General features: G+C 37.2%; 2 protein-coding genes across 5 annotated transcripts; both read left to right on the forward strand.

The window, feature by feature from the left end:
- The first annotated feature begins 4,449 nt into the window (after positions 1-4,449).
- LOC125219243 (protein STICHEL-like 2) lies at positions 4,450-9,201 on the forward strand. 4 transcript variants are annotated; one of them, XM_089059193.1, is made up of 10 exons: positions 4,450-4,766; positions 4,932-4,988; positions 5,079-5,226; positions 5,358-6,942; positions 7,016-7,226; positions 7,560-7,742; positions 7,819-8,013; positions 8,131-8,644; positions 8,732-8,786; positions 8,937-9,201. In XM_089059193.1, exons 4-10 carry the CDS (start codon positions 5,452-5,454, stop codon positions 8,967-8,969), a joined length of 2,682 nt encoding a protein of 893 aa, XP_088915319.1. In that variant the 5' UTR covers positions 4,450-4,766; positions 4,932-4,988; positions 5,079-5,226; positions 5,358-5,451; the 3' UTR covers positions 8,970-9,201. The 4 variants fall into 4 exon arrangements, with proteins under 4 accessions (XP_088915319.1, XP_088915339.1, XP_047977119.1 ...); XM_089059213.1 differs by having other exon boundaries at positions 5,079-5,180; XM_048121162.2 differs by lacking the exon at positions 5,079-5,226.
- An 863-nt stretch (positions 9,202-10,064) lies between these two features.
- On the forward strand, positions 10,065-15,534 carry LOC125223020 (Peptidase C78, ubiquitin fold modifier-specific peptidase 1/ 2). The gene is made up of 13 exons (XM_048125969.2): positions 10,065-10,309; positions 10,636-11,010; positions 11,301-11,584; positions 11,678-11,765; positions 11,917-12,092; positions 12,356-12,446; positions 12,864-12,989; positions 13,083-13,133; positions 13,244-13,320; positions 13,792-13,880; positions 14,612-14,723; positions 14,886-14,988; positions 15,062-15,534. Exons 1-13 carry the CDS (start codon positions 10,123-10,125, stop codon positions 15,289-15,291), a joined length of 1,989 nt encoding a protein of 662 aa, XP_047981926.2. The 5' UTR covers positions 10,065-10,122; the 3' UTR covers positions 15,292-15,534.
- The last annotated feature ends 1,478 nt before the right edge of the window (positions 15,535-17,012 follow it).

Here is a 17,012-nt window from a genome sequence, read left to right on the forward strand (position 1 = left end):
TCTTAATCTTGATCTTGACCGTCCAAATCTCTAATCTAATGGTTGATATATATATATATATATATATATATATATATATATATATATATATGGATGTATTCAAATCCTTTTCATATCTTTTGTCATTTTTCCTTCTTAATCCTAGCCCCACGATTTTGTCATCTGACGGTTAGATTAATGCCACGTATCATTTAATAATGCACATTTTCATTCTAATAATGCACAACGGCTAATAATGCAACATTATAGACTAATAATGCACATTTTCATTCTAATAATGCACAACGGCTAATAGTGCAACATTATAGACTAATAATGCATTGATCACAACCATCCAATTCAAGGATCCAAGGGCTGAGATTAAGAAGGAAATAGGACACTTAGGGTGCAAAGGAGCCTAACGCACCCCTATATATATATATATGATTTTGATCAAAACAAAAATTCCTTTAAACCAAGAAATACAGGCCGACTGTCAACCATAGGATTAGGCGAGATCATCTTAAAATTAGAATATCTAATTGCTAGATTAATTTATGAAATAGTATTATTTTAATCACTAATAATCCTATAAGGTTACTTATGTCATATCATCTAATCGGTTGTTATGGAAAATCCTATAATGTTGCCTCTCAATAACAAATCATCTGCGTGAGTGATGAATCAATATTACATAACTTCAATCTCCTTCATATCTTCCATATTCTTCACACGATCCTCTACTCATCTTCCATTAAACTTAATTCCAAGGAGAGTTATTATTCTTGAGCAATTAGTTTCCAGATTTTGTCGCTGTCGTGTTCCAGATCAATTTGTTCCACTTTCAATTCTATACCATCGTCGTTGGCAGATCCCACATATACTGACATCGTTTCTCATATCATTTTTCATTTCAGCCAGAGGTCAGAATCGTAACCTACAATTCTAGTTTATGAATCTTCATTGTTTTCGTTTAATGTTTTGATAACAAAACCCATTGTTATTTGCTTTGTATAGATTTCCGCATCCTAACTCCAAAAATGGAATCCGACACAAATTCTACTTCGCATGTAGATAATCAATCATACTTTGTTCTTGAGAATACATGTTATGGTTATGTTTTTCATTTTCATTTGTTTGTTATGCTCTAATTCATATTTTTGTATATGTGACTGTCACCGTCTTCTGTTTTATGAATCTTTTCACCTATATTATCTTATCGATTTTTCTGTTATGCTTCGATTTGTGTTTAGTATGACCCATTTTTATGGAAGATAGTTTGTACGCGTTGTATGCCACGATTTGTCTTTATTATGACCTATTATCATTCTAAATCCAGTAGATGGAAACTTGTCTTTACTTCATCGTTAGTTTTTTATGAGTGTTCTAATTATGAATCATTACAGATTTAAACCAGAATGCCCTGTAGAGCTTAAACCATTTGTTGGTCGTAGCTTCCCAATATTGGACAATGCCATTGAGTTTGAAATCTCCTCTAGTTAAGGCTGTTCATGTTGTCCAATGCCAAGATGTAGCAACACATATGAGAAGAAGATGGCACAAGCAATTTTGTTGGGAGAGATTTTGGGTTTGTACCAGGCTATATGTGTTGATATGGATTGAATTCATGAGCTGACATCCATAGTTTGTGAAGCAAGACAACAGATTTTCGCCGACGGCATAGTAACGTCTACAACCTAGAAGAAGAAACGAATTGGGGAATTTTATGGGTCTGAGGCACCCCAGGAAGTAGATGTTCGACAACCTGAAGTCGTTAGTACGAAGGGATCTGGTAGTAGACTCCCCTCAAGAGTGGAAAAGACTTTGAATTTTAAGAGCAAGCCTTTGCGTCAATACAAGATATGTCAGAAGTGGGGTCACCACGATTCAAGGAATTGCGACAAATTAAAAGAGAAAGAAAAGCGACGGTCTAGAAGAAATTCTGAAGTTTGGTACCATGTATTCTGTTTTTCAAAGTAACGTCAGTTTAACTTTTTTTTTTTGGAGTCCATTTTATTTGCAATGTTTTACTCAGTTCATTCAGATTTGTATTAGGCATTCTGGTAGGCAGTAGTTTTTTTGTAATGACTCGAATATTGGATTATTATGACTCAATTTACCCATAAACTTCCATGACCCAAATATTCATCTAGTATGACCCGAAAGAATAGATTATGTTTTGCGAATTATAACGGTATCCTTGTACTCAGTAGTTTTATGTCATGTCTCGAATATTCGATTATTATGACCCAATTTACCCATATGTTTCCATGACTCAAATATTCATTTAGTATGACCCAAAAGCATAGATTATGTTTTTTGTTATTGATTGTGTATTCTTCTGTCGTACTAATATTTATTTTTTTTAATATGTTTAAAACATGAGAACAATCGTGTATTTGGTTTTTTTAATATGTTCAAAACATGAGAATATTCTACGGTCGTACTAATATTCAGTTTGTTTGATACGAACATTTCGATCAAATTGTATGAGACATACTCAGTAGTTTTATGCCATGCCTCGAATGTTGGTATATTATGACACAAATTAACCTAACAATGCTATGACCCAAATATTCATTTACTATGACCCAATGTATCGAGTAATGCTCATCACATGGGCTATCGTCTACAAGAAACAAGAGGAAAGCATTCCAAGGCCATTGTAATGGAAGTTTTTCTCATCTTACAGATTTGTAAGATGAAGTAATATATAGTAACAATGACATCCAGCCGACATATAAACATGGTTGAAAAAATGTGAATTACAAGCTTTAAACATCGTTTCATTAAAATAGTGGTAATCTAAACATCCTTTCGGTGCTTTTGGGATCGGCGGTATCTTCTTCTTCACCGTCGTTCTCTGATACACTACGAGACATCCAACCAATTGAAGTGAAAATTTTGCCAGATTTTGTCAATTTCAAGCAATCGTTATACGAAATCTTACTAACCTTTTTCCGTCATGCCTCGCCGATCCAAAAGCTCAAGTGTCGACCATTGTTGAAGTAGGCTTTTGGTTAACCCTCCTCGTCGATTTCAGAATCGTAAATTAGGATTAGAGTTTTTGTGGAGTAGCCGATTTGTGTGGAGGTAGGGTTTTTCTTGATTTTGTGGAAGAAAAAGAAGAATTGAGGGAAAATAGAAGAGTTTAGCGTGTGGAGTAATTATCCCAATAAATCCGTTCTTAAAAAACGGAAGGGCGGTTCATTATATTTTCAGTTCCTCTTTTACCCTTACATGACACAACACGCTTATATTATGACCCAAAGAAATGGTTGACCAATCCATCATGGCCATTCATCTCCAGATCTAACGGACCATATATGGTCTGTATTTCTATACTTAGGGGCTTCTTTTGGTAGATGAAAACCCTATATATATGGATATGATCATATCATAACCCATATTTATGGTGATAACCTAATAACCCTCATTTTATGGACGAAAAATATCATTTTATGGAACAGAATATCATTTTATGGAATAAAAGTATCATTTTATCGTGTATAAATATCATTTTTAGTAAAAATGATACTTTTGACCCATAAAATGATAGGGTTATTAGGTTATCACATAATTATGAGTTATGATATGATCGCACCCCTATATATATATATATTAATGTAGGGATGTATTTAAATCCTTTTCATATCTTTTGTCCTTTTTCCTTCTTAATCCTAGCCCCACGATTTTGTCATCTGACGGTTAGACTAATGCCACGTGTCATTTAATAATGCACATTTTCATTCTAATAATGCACAGTGGCTAATAATGCAACATTATAGACTAATAATGTACATTTTCATTCTAATAATGCACAGCGGCTAATAATGCAACATTATAGACTAATAATGCATTGATCACAACCATCCAATTTAAGGATCCAAGGGCTGAGATTAAGAAGGAAATAGGACACTTAGGGTGCAAAGGAGCCTAACGCACCCCTATTAATGTATATTCTATATTTTTTTCGGTTTTTCGGTTTATTTTTAAAATTTCGGTTTTGTTCGGTTTTTGAAGTTCGATTTTTGGTTTTTCGATTTTCGACTTTGGTTCAATTTGGACAAAAATTCGAACCGAAACCCGAATGTTCACCCCTAATTTTGACTATATAACATTTGTTTCTTTTATTTATTAAAATTTCAAAATATTGCAGTCTAATTAATTAAGGACGAAAAGGAGATTAACACTTTAAAATTAATAAACAATGTAAAATTAAAAAACTACTGCAGTTAATTGAGATCATCACCGGCGCGTCTTCCCAACGCTCCACCGGCGAGCGTCGCATCTCCAGCCATCGCCTACGAAATTCCGATTCTAACCCTCGAAACCAGCAAAGCTCTGCGCAAAAACTCTGCCGAGAAAACAACTCCTCAACAGGACCAGCATAAAAATATATAAGGTGTCAGATTTCTACCAGTCCCCCCCGTTTTCTGATGAAAAAGTCTTTCACTTTATATCATCTCAACCAGAGTAAATAACCAAGATAATTACTGCCATTTATTGACATGTCACGCACATCTCACCCTCTCATTTATTGCGCTTGCTGCTTTTTACCGCTTCGCCACCTCCAAGGACATGTCTTGACGCTGTTTTGGGAGGCTCCGAGCTGTATGCTATGCAGTATGCACAGACGTAGCTGCACAACACAAGAAATAGTGAAACAATTCCCATCTGTTTCTTGTGGGCCTTCCGGAATTCTCGCCCTCGTTTGAGAATTTTCTCTTGCAGACTTCAATGACTATACGACAACGTTTTGTGACTGTTTGTTCGTCATTTTGAAGGTATTGAGACTCCTTGTTTTCTTCCAAGTTTTCCTTTTTCAAGAGTTGTCGTTTTTCACTTACCTTGATATTATCAATTTTAGTTTTTTTTGAGTGAATAAGTAACTTCTTCGTGTAGCATGTGGTTTCAGAATTCAAGATTTTTTGCGTGATTGAATTTTTTAGGTGAAAATGGGGATCATGGATGTGATCGACATTTGCAGCATTATCTTCTGAGGAAAGGTGATTGTATTTGTTTCTTTTGCTACCCTTTTGGTGAATTTTGTGTATGAAAATGCAGAAGCAATAAAGATGCATTTTTTACCATCTCAGGTTGAAAAAAGTTGAAGGACCACATTTTTTTCGCTTCTTTCCTTTTTCCTGTCGCCAATAAACTCCAATGTCTAATGCAGGAGTTGATAATATGCATATTTGGTTAGTTTTTGGATTGTAGCTCCTTTTCTGGTCAGCTTGTTCATAGGTTTGGATATTTATGTTTGAAATTTCAGCCTTTAAATGGCATAATATGCTTTTGGAGGATTTTCCTTTTTTGTGTGGGGACACAGAGTTAAGTTTTCGCTCACCCCTTTTTTTTGTTTGGTTGAATTTCAGGCTGGTGTTGTTTGTAATTTATTTGGTGCTTCATTAGTAATCAAATGTTACATGCTCTGTTCCTGTGTTGATACTTGATCTTGTTGTTGCATTGATGGATGGGAGGCGGCATTCCATTGATTTACCGATTTCAAGAACGTTGTTTGCGCTTAGGCGAGTGAGGTCCCTCCGGGATCCATCCACCAACTCGATGAGCAGATTGTCTGCTTTGGTTGACAATCTGAATTGGGAGACAAAATCAAGTGGTGCAATTGTCTTAGGATTTGAGAATGGCTGCAGTGGAGACAGCGATGATGACAGCAATTTTGAGTTGAAAAGCTCGAGATTGTTCATGGAGGATGAGGAGAAACGTCTGTGTGAGCATGAGCTGGATCCTGACTGGAGGAACCAGGAAACAATGTGTGTGAAAGAAGAGAGTAGAATGCAGTGCAAGGAGAACGGGGGTGATGTATTGCAAACTGACTCCCTTGGGTCTATGGGTGACTATGTTCGCAATAAGGGTCTGTGTGCTCGACCAAAGAGAAGACTGAAGCAAGCGGATAAGGTGTGTCGTGGAAAATCAAAATGTAGCAGTTGGAATAGGAAGCATAATAGATTGTCTAGAGTTAGAGCTGGTGATGCTTTGAGTTCTGATGTCAGCTCATGTTATTCTGCAAGTGATGCTTCGATGGAAGGCTTGAGTGGTGGTGTGCCGTTTTATGCTAGTGCAGACTTGGGCATGATGGGGTCGAGGATGAGAAACTGCCGGTCGGGAACTTCAAAACCTATAGAGCCAAAACCCCTAGCTGATTTGGAAGAACGGCCTCTCCTGTTAACGGAAGAGAGGATGGGCTGCCTGCAAAATCGTGTAGGAATCGACTCTTGTTTGGAAACTCCTAGAAGCCTATGCCAGAAGTTTATGCCGAAGTCGTTCAAAGAATTGGTGGGGCAAAATGTAGTTGTGAAATCTCTTTTGAGTGCAGTTTCTAGTGGGAGGATAGCTTCTTTGTATCTTTTTCACGGTCCACGGGGAACGGGAAAAACATCTGCTGCTAGAGTGTTTGCGGCTGCATTAAACTGTCTCTCTCCTGGGATTGAAAAACCGTGTGGCTTATGCCGGGATTGCGTCCTGTTCTTCTCGGGGAGGAGTAGTGATGTGAAGGAAGTTGATTTAGTTGAAATCAACAAGATGGGTAGCTTCAGATCACTTATTAAGAATGTTGATGTTCCACCGATATTCTCGAGGTTTAAGGTCTACATTGTCGATGACTGCCACTTGTTGCAAAGGGAAACGTGGGTGGCTTTGGGCGACAAGATGGAGGAGCTTCTGCCACATGTGGTTTTCATTGCAGTCACCCCGGATCTTGACAAGCTACCAAGCAGCATCGTGTCAAAGGCACAGAGATACAATTTTCAGATTGTAAAAGTTGCTGACATTGCCAGCAGGTTGCACTTGATATGTAAAGAAGAAGGTGTTGAAATCGACGAGGATGCTTTGAATTTTGTAGCGAGTAAATCGAATGGATCAGTCAGGGATGCAGAGACGATGCTTGACCAGTTGAGTCTGCTTGCAAAGAAGATCACTATGTCATTGGTTTACGAAGTTGTGAGTGTTTTACTATTGTCTCATTTCTGCTTTAATGCGCGATAAGGTTCTAACTCGATGTCTTGTGTTGCAGAATGGAGTCGTCTCCGATGCTGAATTGCTCGATTTACTTCACTTAGCATTGTCTTCTGATGCCTCAAACACAATAAAAAAGGTCAGGGAGTTGATAGCTTCTAGAATAGATCCTTTGCAACTTATATCGCAATTGGCCAGTCTCATAACGGACATTCTAGCTGGAAAATGTGATGGTGAGATTGATAGGAAGCTTTTCGGACTTCAGAAATGTATGTTCTTCGACTCTTCCTCCTTCCCTCACTAGCCAACTTGCATGACGATCGACATGAATAGCATACTTTTCCTCATTTACTGTCAATCTTTTGTGAATATCCTATCGTTTTTTAGCTTGAGTTGTGAATGCAAAAAAATCTTGCTCGATTGTACCATACAATAAATGTAGGTTGCGTTTTGTGGACGAAAGATAGACCATGTCCTGCTGCATGACTTGTTTAAGGGCTCTAATTTCGGTTAAAGAATATGTTCATGTCCACCGGTTGAGTAATTACCAAAACGAAGAAATCTTGTACTTTCGGTAATTGTAAATTCTTTTATGTGAATAGCCGGAGCTGAACTAGAGCAACTCAGACACGCGCTAAAGATACTCTACGAGACAGATAAGCAATTGAGAACGTCGAAGAATCAGACAATGTGGCTCACTGTAGCTCTTCTGCAGCTCAGCTCAGCAGGTGCTTCACACGATGAGGATGCTCCGAGACTGAGCTCGAAAGTATTGCACGCTCAAGGTAAATATGGAAAAGAAATTACTCTTTACTGGTCTTTCTTTCACATTAGACGCATAGTCATCTTTTGCTCTTGCAGAGGGCGAATCTCATCGTATGTCAACTGACGAATGTTGGAAGCATCCTGTGACAAGTTCATGTGAAAATGCTTCTCAGTATGAAGTCGAAACTTTGGAGTTGATTTGGATTAGAGCCACCAGAATATGCGAATCCAGTTCTGTCAAAAATTTCCTTCAAAAACGAGGGAAGTTGGTGTCCGTTCGTCTAATCCAAGGTAATCTTAACGTGATCCACTCGACTCATATTTTGGAGTTACTCAAGTTAGTCTGTACATTGGAATGTTCGAAGATGGCTCACCACATTGTACCTATTCATGCTCTACGCATTTCAGGTGTGGCAGTGGCTGATCTCGAGTTTGATCACCCTGATCACGTCTCTAGAGCTGAGAAGTCTTGGAAAGTGATTGCAGGCGTGCTTCAACGTATCCTAGGCTACAATGTCGAGCTTAGAATTAATCTAGCAAACAGCGCCTCGAAGTTGAAGAAGCCCTCTCTCAACTTGTTCAGCTGCTCGCGTAGAGTGTATCTCCAGTCGCATTTCTGTGCAGAATGCGGCAGCAGTGCTTCAGAGTACTCGATTCACACCCCCACAGCATTCCTGACCAGGGATAGGTACCTGCAAACAAGGTCCCTTGACCGTGAGCCCCAAATCCTCCATACGTGCTGCCATGGCAACGAGGTGGTTTCTAGCATCCGGAATAGTGATGGAAATGCTTTAAGCATTGGAATCAAAACTCCCCAGAAATCAGTGGTTGATAGCATGGATAGAGAGGTTCCCCCTGGATCGGATACTTTTTGCAACGGGATCGAAAATTTAGCATACATCAAGCGTGAAAGTCGATCAAGGTACACTGCTCAGTAGGTATTTTTACAGTGAAGTACATGTATGAATTGGAAATAGGAAATTTTTTCATGTTTCATTTCTCGTTGCAGAAGAAGCGAGTCGTGGAGGTGCTGTTGGAGAACCGTCATATTTCCTTTTCGGAAGGTAAAATAAAACTCTATCTGTCCCAAGTTAATTGAGTCGTCGTGTTCCCTGTTGGACAAAAACCAACCTCGTTAATCTCACTTACTTTATTCTTCCCACTCTGTAATGCTTAGTATTTTTAATTCTTGACAATTTATTGGGAAATTGCAGGCTCAAACCATTTTATCGAAGAAACTATGCTAATGAAGGATTGTTTTTGTATCAAGTTAGGTAGGCTGACATAGGCATCAAACTTTTCATTTGTAATTGTCTTGTTTGATGGCCATTTTATTCTACTAGGATGAATTTGAACATTTTAATGGCTATCTATTCCTAAGTTAATTTGACAGTATTGTAAATTAGGAGCAATTGAAAGTATTCAACTTTTGCGAAAGTAATTTGCTTACGAATTTATCAAATTTCTATATATGGCTGATTTTTTTTTTTTTAATCTAAGAAGCAAAATAGTAAAAATTCAGAAATTAACAAAAAGAGTAGTCAATTTCCTTAGCTTTTTTTTTCAAAAAAAAGTAGGAGTATAATTTTTTCCTAATTTTAGGATTATTACTTATTTATATAACTGTATATTTTGTAGTAATTGTTTTATGATTTTTATCTGCGATATTTTGCTTCGTAATATGGACTCCAAATTTAAGATAAATTTCTTTTCGTAACTTAGAATCTGATTTTAAACCAACTTTTTTGGTGACAAATCATTAATTCACAAATATTTATCAAAGCTTTCGGCTTATTTCTTATTTTGCTAATCTTTGTCCATTTAATGCTCTGTCCATTTGCCATTTCCAAGTTCGAATCTAAATTGGTTAGGATCGTCAAAAGAAAAACGGGATTTTTATTTCCGAACGGAGGGAGTGCGAAGATAGCAAAGACTTAAATGTGTTGAAGAAACACAAAATATAAATAAATAGAAGAATATATTCATCCCATAAAAATAGAGAGTCTTTCTATTTTGGTCCGTTCGATATAAATAATCGACTTCTATTTTTGTTAACTTCTTTCACGGCCTCATTTTCTACTAACATATTTCTATACTTTTTCTTTTTATCTCTTTTATGGTAAGCAATGAGTACTAAAATTGAATTGCTAAATTATTATGAGTGTTAGTTTTGATTATCTATTTTGACAATTTCCAATTTATGTTGATTTACAACAAAATTCTAATTCTGATTTAAGTTGCTGTTACATTAATATGGGTTAAAGATTAAAATGACCATCAAAACTGGGATAAAAACTTAAAAATACAATAACCCTTTTTTTTTCACTCGGCGAGTCCAATGAAGTAGCAAGTGGTAAAGGTTATTATTCACTGCAACGGTGCGACCCCATATTTTCAAAGATGGGCACTCAGAGCTTCGCCGGAATCCGGATTCTTTGCCGGAATCTGTTGCTTTTAAGGGAAGGATCCGGCATCCAATGGCTGATCGGCTCGCCCTTCTTCCCTTCGCCAACCATTGTCTCCACCGTCCGCTGCCTCCACACTCTTCCCTCCAATCCCCTCTTTCCTGACCTAGCTAAGGAATTAGGTAATCTCGATTCTACGTTACAAACCTTGAATTGGTTTTATAGCTCAATGATGATGCTGAATTAGGACCAAATTTTAGTTAAATCCGCAAATTTAGCGTTTTGGTGTGTGTATGTTGAACGCTTATTATAGACAAAAATTACATTTTTAATGGTAATTTTTAAAAACTGGAGTTGGAGCAATAGAGATGATCTAATTGTTCGTGCATTTGTATCATTTTCCCCTTTTTGTAACTAAAATGATGCTTAAATTGGTGGTGATGGGTTTAAAATTCCTACATTTGCAATGCTTAAAATTTGTGGCATATGTTGTGGTGTTGACTTACAGATGATATCAGAAGCCTGATTCCGAGGGGCTTTGAAGTGATCGGAGCATTGGTTGTTCACGATAAGGATGGAACGAAGGCAGAAAAGGTCGCAGGTGATGCTATTTCAGCTGTTGGGAGTTTTAGGAAAGCCCAGTATGGTAATGACCGTGAAGATCCGGTTTTGATTGGAGCTGTACTGGATCTCAATAGTAGCAGTAGCGAGCGTGATCTTCAGTTTTTCATATCAAGCACAGGAAATTCATATAAGTTGGAAAAAGTTAGCAGTGTCGTTTATGTGGATCAGCCCGAGAAGGAAGTCTGGGAGAGAGGTTGTATAGTTTGTTGCGAACTTCCTCTGAAGTTGCCTTTGTATTATGCGTCCGACAATGCAAATGGTGAAGCTCTAGCTCTCTCTCTTTTTCTCTCCTTGACCAATGCATTTGGTATTGCAACAAAATTATCTTTAAAAATCAATTGAATATGTACTTAAAATCTTACAATAGATAGTAAAAACATGGCTTTTAATTATTGCCTGTCTTCATAGTGGTGTGTGATTCAGGGATCTTTCTATCTTGTTGATAATCTTAAATTTGCAAATCGCTTTATCCTAAGTTTTTCCTATTTGATTAGAGTTGAGCTTACAGTTTTTCGTTCCATCTTGCCGGATATCCTTCCTTATTCATAGCTGTGGAAGGTGCATATGCACAAGCTATTACAGCCGTGGAAAGAAAACTTCGAGACCCACAAGTTGCATACATCATTGAAACCCAAGATAGACCTTCATCTGGTGGACCTCAGCCTGTCATTCTTCATGGATTCGAGTTGGATCCTGCAGCTGAGGATCTCCCTGAAAATGCCGTTAATGCTGTTATACTGGAATCAGATGAAGACTCCTTTGCAAAATCTCGTACCTGCTCATACTTTTTTTCAGAAACTAAGGATATCGCATCCTTTAACTCTGTGGAGGAGGTATTTGTCTTTTCATTGATATTAATTTACTGATCATCTGGAATTTGATTATCTGTCCTTTACGAATATCTATTGAGTTGTTTTCCTGTTTAGAATGCAGATATAATTGTAGTCAGCGTCATGTTTAATGGATCTAAAAGTAATGTCGAACCTGCTGCTCCGACTGCCGAATACTTTCCAGGTAAAAGAATTGTAGTTTAACTAGTACAGTACTATATTTCTGTGTCACTTAGCAGCACTGAGGGTATTAATCATGTCTTACTTTGATAATAGAGATGTTTTGATCTTTAGAAATCGATTTTAATTGTTTTGAAAACTATTCTGCTTTCCAGCACTTGGAGAAGCTAAACTTCTGGTTGTTAATCATAAACTAGAAGTGTTATCCTATTGTACAAAGGATCTGCGGTTGACAGATATTATCTCAAAGTTAATTATCCCTGGATTAGTTGATCAGCTACACTCATTAAAGAACAAGATATTGCCAGATCTCCTAACACAGCAGCTACAGGTAGGATGATCACATACCATACGCCTTCTCGGAATACTTGATCTATTGAAAGTGGATACAGGGTGTTGTCTTTAGGACTTACAGATACAGATGCATGTATGCATGTCTTCACTTTTGGACACGTTTCACACAAACCCTGACGTGCAAGAACCTGGAGAGTTTTGTGTGTTAGGCAATCATTTTGCAATTCATGTTTAAGTTTACAATGTACTTTTTGTTCTCCTAAAGTTATATGCTAGTGAAAGGGCTTTGTGTGTCTGCAGCTAAGGCCATACCACTTCATGCCTCCCGGCTTTCTACATCCAATCACTGTTATGTACGAGCTCAGCTATGGGGAGACAGAAATGAAGCAAGGTAGTCCTTAACTTCTGAAGGACAGTGTGTCCGGGAAGAAATCTATGATTCATCCCAAATCTTCCAATTTATCTTATTAACTATCAAAATTATCACATGCATTCTTTCTGCATTTCATGGGTTGCATGGTTAAAAGTGATCATATGACTTCCCATTTTACCTTCAATGAATTGTAAATGTGCAAGATGGAATGGTTGAGTGAATATAGTATAGGATGTTCTGGTCTTATCATTTAAGAGTGCTTTGCTCTGGCACATATTCTGTCAATAAGTGCAAAACAATCTTTACCAGTCTAGCTTAGATATGCTAGGTGCTATTCGAATGTCAAAAACCTTGTCACAGAATTTACTAAATTCATTTGATCCAGTTGATGTCAGATTTGATAGTATTGACTCTTGACTACATCACATATTGCAGTTGAAGCTCGAAGATCCCTTCACTTGAGGCTAGGGTTGCCATTTGATCGCCCTCTTTTGAGGATTGCTAATGCAATAAATGTATCGCCAATAAAGGACAGCACTAGGGGCAAATCAAATCCAAAGGGTATACATAATTTCATCATATAACTTTAAGTACTTGGTGAGACTTTTCTTTCTTTCTACCGAAGTTTGTTTAACATCAATATCATTGTTATAGTGGGCTCCTCTTTGCTAAAAGATGTTCATCATGGTATTCCAAGCAGTGGAGGTAAAATTTTAGGAACCTTGCATTTGCTCGTTGCGTTTCTTTCCATCGCTTGATTATAATTTGCTCTGCCTTCTTGGTGCTGACGTGCCCTAATCACAATGAACTTGCAGTATCTGGTGGCCATGTCTCTTTAATCCAGGGTTCCTATGAATATTATCATTACCTTCAAGATGGATTTGATGATTCGGTAACACATCTTCACGCTTGTTACTATTTTTTGCTTATTATTGCTGTTTGAATGGGGTATTCATTACTTTATAACATCAAAGTTTGTACTTAACATATTAAGGGATAATAAGGATTATTTAGACACCATAAAATATTGAACATGGAACAATTTAGCCCTTATTTCAAATCTATGGTTTGTGCAGATCCTTGAACTATTGAAATTGGGTTAAATGAGGTTGTTAGTGATGTTAACTATGTTTCCTTTTACCTATAAAATGGAATTATTTAATATATGCTCTATCTACAGTTCATTATAAGGCAACTATGTTCTTTAACTATAAGTGCTCCAAACAACTAACCCGTTGAAGGTGAAACTATGGCCTTTGTATGATTTTGGTCACTTTCAAATGGATTCGTTGAGTCATCTCGGATTATTATTCTGCTTAATTAATATATTCATTTTAATTAGCAATAGTAATTAACATGGCAGGGCTGGGGTTGTGCTTACCGCTCTCTGCAAACAATTGTTTCATGGTTCAAGCAACAACACTATACTTCCATTGATGTCCCCTCACATAGGTACTTTCGCATGGTACTCTTTAGCTCATATACAGTGCTCATATGGTAACACTCATGTTCTTTGGCTCAACTTGGATAATTGGTGTATACTTCATACACACTCCAAGTTGTTTGTATTTTCCTACGAAAGCTCTCTTATTGCAGAATTAGTTTTGCGAGATGGGAAAAGGTTCAAGTGGTACTAAGGTGTAGCAATGGATATTCAACAAGCCATTAACTGCCCAGTGAGAAGATAGATTGATGAAACATAGGATTGAGTATTTATTGGATAAGATGGTCAAGCAAGCTCATAATTAATCAGTCCATCAAAGTAAATGGTGAATTAGCTTAGATTAATTTATCTATTCATCCTAATATTCAAAGTAAATACCCCCTAACTGATTTCCAACATGCTACGCTTGCACCTTTTCCCGGCTCGAAAACCCTGTTCTGCAGCAAGTTACTACTCACTAAGGGTTTTTTTGGTTATATATTTCTTTATTCCTATGAATAGAAACCATCTACAAACGTTTCATAGAGGAAAAGAGCAGGATTGTATGAAACTTTAATCGGATTCTAAAAGACGGAATTATTTGTGGTTGCAAGTATTTCATACCTGGTTTAGTAAATGAGTTGACTGATACCATATTTTCTCGATAACTTCTGTTAAGGAAAACACAAAAAGAATTGTGCTCATATATATGCCTCACCATATATCAAAGTTCCAATTTATCTCATAAATAAAATTTCAGAGAAATACAGCAGTCGCTAGTCGAGATTGGTGATAAGGACCCTTCCTTCATTGGGTCACGTGAATGGATTGGCGCCATCGAGTTAAGTTTTGGTTTGGACAAGCTACTTGGTGTAAGTATTCATCTTTCTTTTCCTTCTTTGTGCTAGAAACTAATACATAGTTGTTCCCTAAACTATTCCCCTGTCTGAACCTTGTTACACTTTCATTACAAGGCATTTGCTTATGCATTGATCGGTTTGTAAACTCAAACTATGAAACCCCATTCTTAACAGGTCAGTTGCAAAGTCATCAACGTGAGGTCCGGATCTGAGCTCCCGGAGAAATGCAGGGAGCTCGCCTTGCATTTTGAGACACAAGGCACTCCCATCATGATTGGTTAGAAACTAATTTCACAAGCCAATTATTTTTGTTACAAGAATACGGCTCTGAGCTATTACCGTATCTGCAGGAGGAGGGGTTTTGGCTTATACGCTATTGGGGGTCGACTACAATGAAACAAGTGGAGATTGTGCGTTTCTCATACTCGACCCTCACTACACAGGCAACGAGGACCTGAAGAAGATAGTGAATGGCGGGTGGTGTGGATGGAAGAAGGCGGTCGATAACAAGGGGAAGCATTTCTTCTTGCACGATAAGTTCTACAATCTTTTGCTTCCCCAAAGACCTGACATGGTATAACCGAGTTACTACGGCTACTTGCTACTTTTTCTTTCTATACCTTCAAAATCGGAATTCTCTTCTACAATTGGTTGATGAATCCTTGTCTGGAAAACGTAGTTTTTGTATCTAACTTTCCTAGAAAATTACTAGCGTTTCTGTGAAACATCATATTTGTCTTTTCTTTTCATTTTGTTTTTGTGAAAATGATACAGAGTAGTATAATTTTTATGGACAAAGATATTATAAAATATATTCAACCTATGCGTACAGAGTATATAATTAGATTTTGGACTATAGGTATATTTTAATTTCGTCCAAGAGTGGCAATATTTTATATAAGATGTAATTTCTAGCTGTATATAATAAATAATCTATAGATTGTTGTCTAGCGTTTATACTATTGTTGTGTAGCGTTTAAGATGTGTAGTTATTTTAACTCAAACCAATTACTATATTCTCTAAAAATTCTAACAACTTTTTATTATCTCTTCTTGATAAAGATATTTTTTATCTTTTGTTTGACTAAGATATATAATATAAAAGAAAAGATAGTACTACTAATACTTATCATTTTAGTATATCCAGTATGGTCTTATTAAAATAAATGCAACATCAATTATGACGACGCATTGTAACGTCTTAACTGTATAATAGAATGACGTAATTAACAAGAGCTGTGTAATTTATTTTGTTTAACTTTATAATAGAATGACGTAATTAACAAGAGTTGTGTAATTTATTTTGTTTATGTGAGAGATTTTTATAATTGTCTACCTATTTTTATTATAATTTCTATGTGAATGATATTATGTTAGAAATAAAGGGATAAAATTCTCAAGCCGTTACAGGCGGTATTCTAACTATTACAATCGAATGAAGATAATAATAATAAGTGGAATGAAAATTACAACGGAAATAATAAAACAAACCGAACTATAAGTCGAGCCGAGGGAAGCCTTCTTTCCGCAAGACAAATTACGCCCCGGTTAGTGCTCACGGAATGGCGTATTGCCCCCAAAGATAAAACGACTTCCTCCTAGCGTGTAGAAGCACCTCAAACCTGCTAGGCACCGGCGAATTTGATGAAGTTCCGAGAATCGAGCTATGCAATGCTACTATGATGTAAAGAACTAGAGAGAAGAGAGAATGCTTTTTGTTGGTGTATTCTCCACTCCAAGATCAAGCCTATTTATAGGCTAGAGAAAGCACTTGAAATGCCTTGCAATCAAAATTATCTCTTAATGCATTTGGGGTACCTAAGATGAAAAGCCATAGATCTTGGCCACCTCAAAGGTCTCCCATATTTTTCACATGTTTTTTCCACATTTTATCTTTCCCCAAAGACCGCTTTTGTTATGAATGTTATGGCTAGAGCCTAGAAGAATTCAAGTTCTTCATCATGACATAAGAGCATCCGCAATGGTCGGCTAGCGACCGGCTAGCCGATTCGTCGCGCTAGCCGATCGGCTAGCCGAACCATTGCAATCGGCGAGGACGATTTCGGTGAGTGGATCGGCGTGGGCTGGCCGATCGCTCGTCGCTGGCCGAAGCGCTGGCCGATCAATGGCGGCCCGATCGGCCAGCGCCGATTTTTGATTTTTGATTTTTTTTTTAAATCATATATAAACGCGATTTTCGTTTCATTTTCATTTGCACCACTTGTTTTAACGAGTTTTCTCTCTCTCTAACTTTCTGTACAAGAGCATCATCGAGCGATGAGTAACGCGGGTGGTAGCGGT

Source organism: Salvia hispanica, chromosome 1, assembly GCF_029641045.1.
Source record: "Salvia hispanica isolate PSC_SH4W2 chromosome 1, Shi_PSC_v1, whole genome shotgun sequence".
In the NCBI taxonomy this organism is placed as follows: Eukaryota; Viridiplantae; Streptophyta; class Magnoliopsida; order Lamiales; family Lamiaceae; genus Salvia; species Salvia hispanica.

Coding starts and splice junctions, on each gene's coding strand:
- LOC125219243 (XM_089059193.1), top strand. CDS start 5,452: ATGGATGGGAGGCGGCATTCCATTGATTTACCGATTTCAAGAACGTTG. Junction 8,645..8,731: donor AAGCGTGAAAGTCGATCAAG/GTACACTGCTCA, acceptor TTCTCGTTGCAG/AAGAAGCGAGTCGTGGAGGT. Junction 8,787..8,936: donor TCATATTTCCTTTTCGGAAG/GTAAAATAAAAC, acceptor GGGAAATTGCAG/GCTCAAACCATTTTATCGAA.
- LOC125223020 (XM_048125969.2), top strand. CDS start 10,123: ATGGGCACTCAGAGCTTCGCCGGAATCCGGATTCTTTGCCGGAATCTG. Junction 12,093..12,355: donor TCCTAACACAGCAGCTACAG/GTAGGATGATCA, acceptor GTGTGTCTGCAG/CTAAGGCCATACCACTTCAT. Junction 14,724..14,885: donor GTTTGGACAAGCTACTTGGT/GTAAGTATTCAT, acceptor CATTCTTAACAG/GTCAGTTGCAAAGTCATCAA.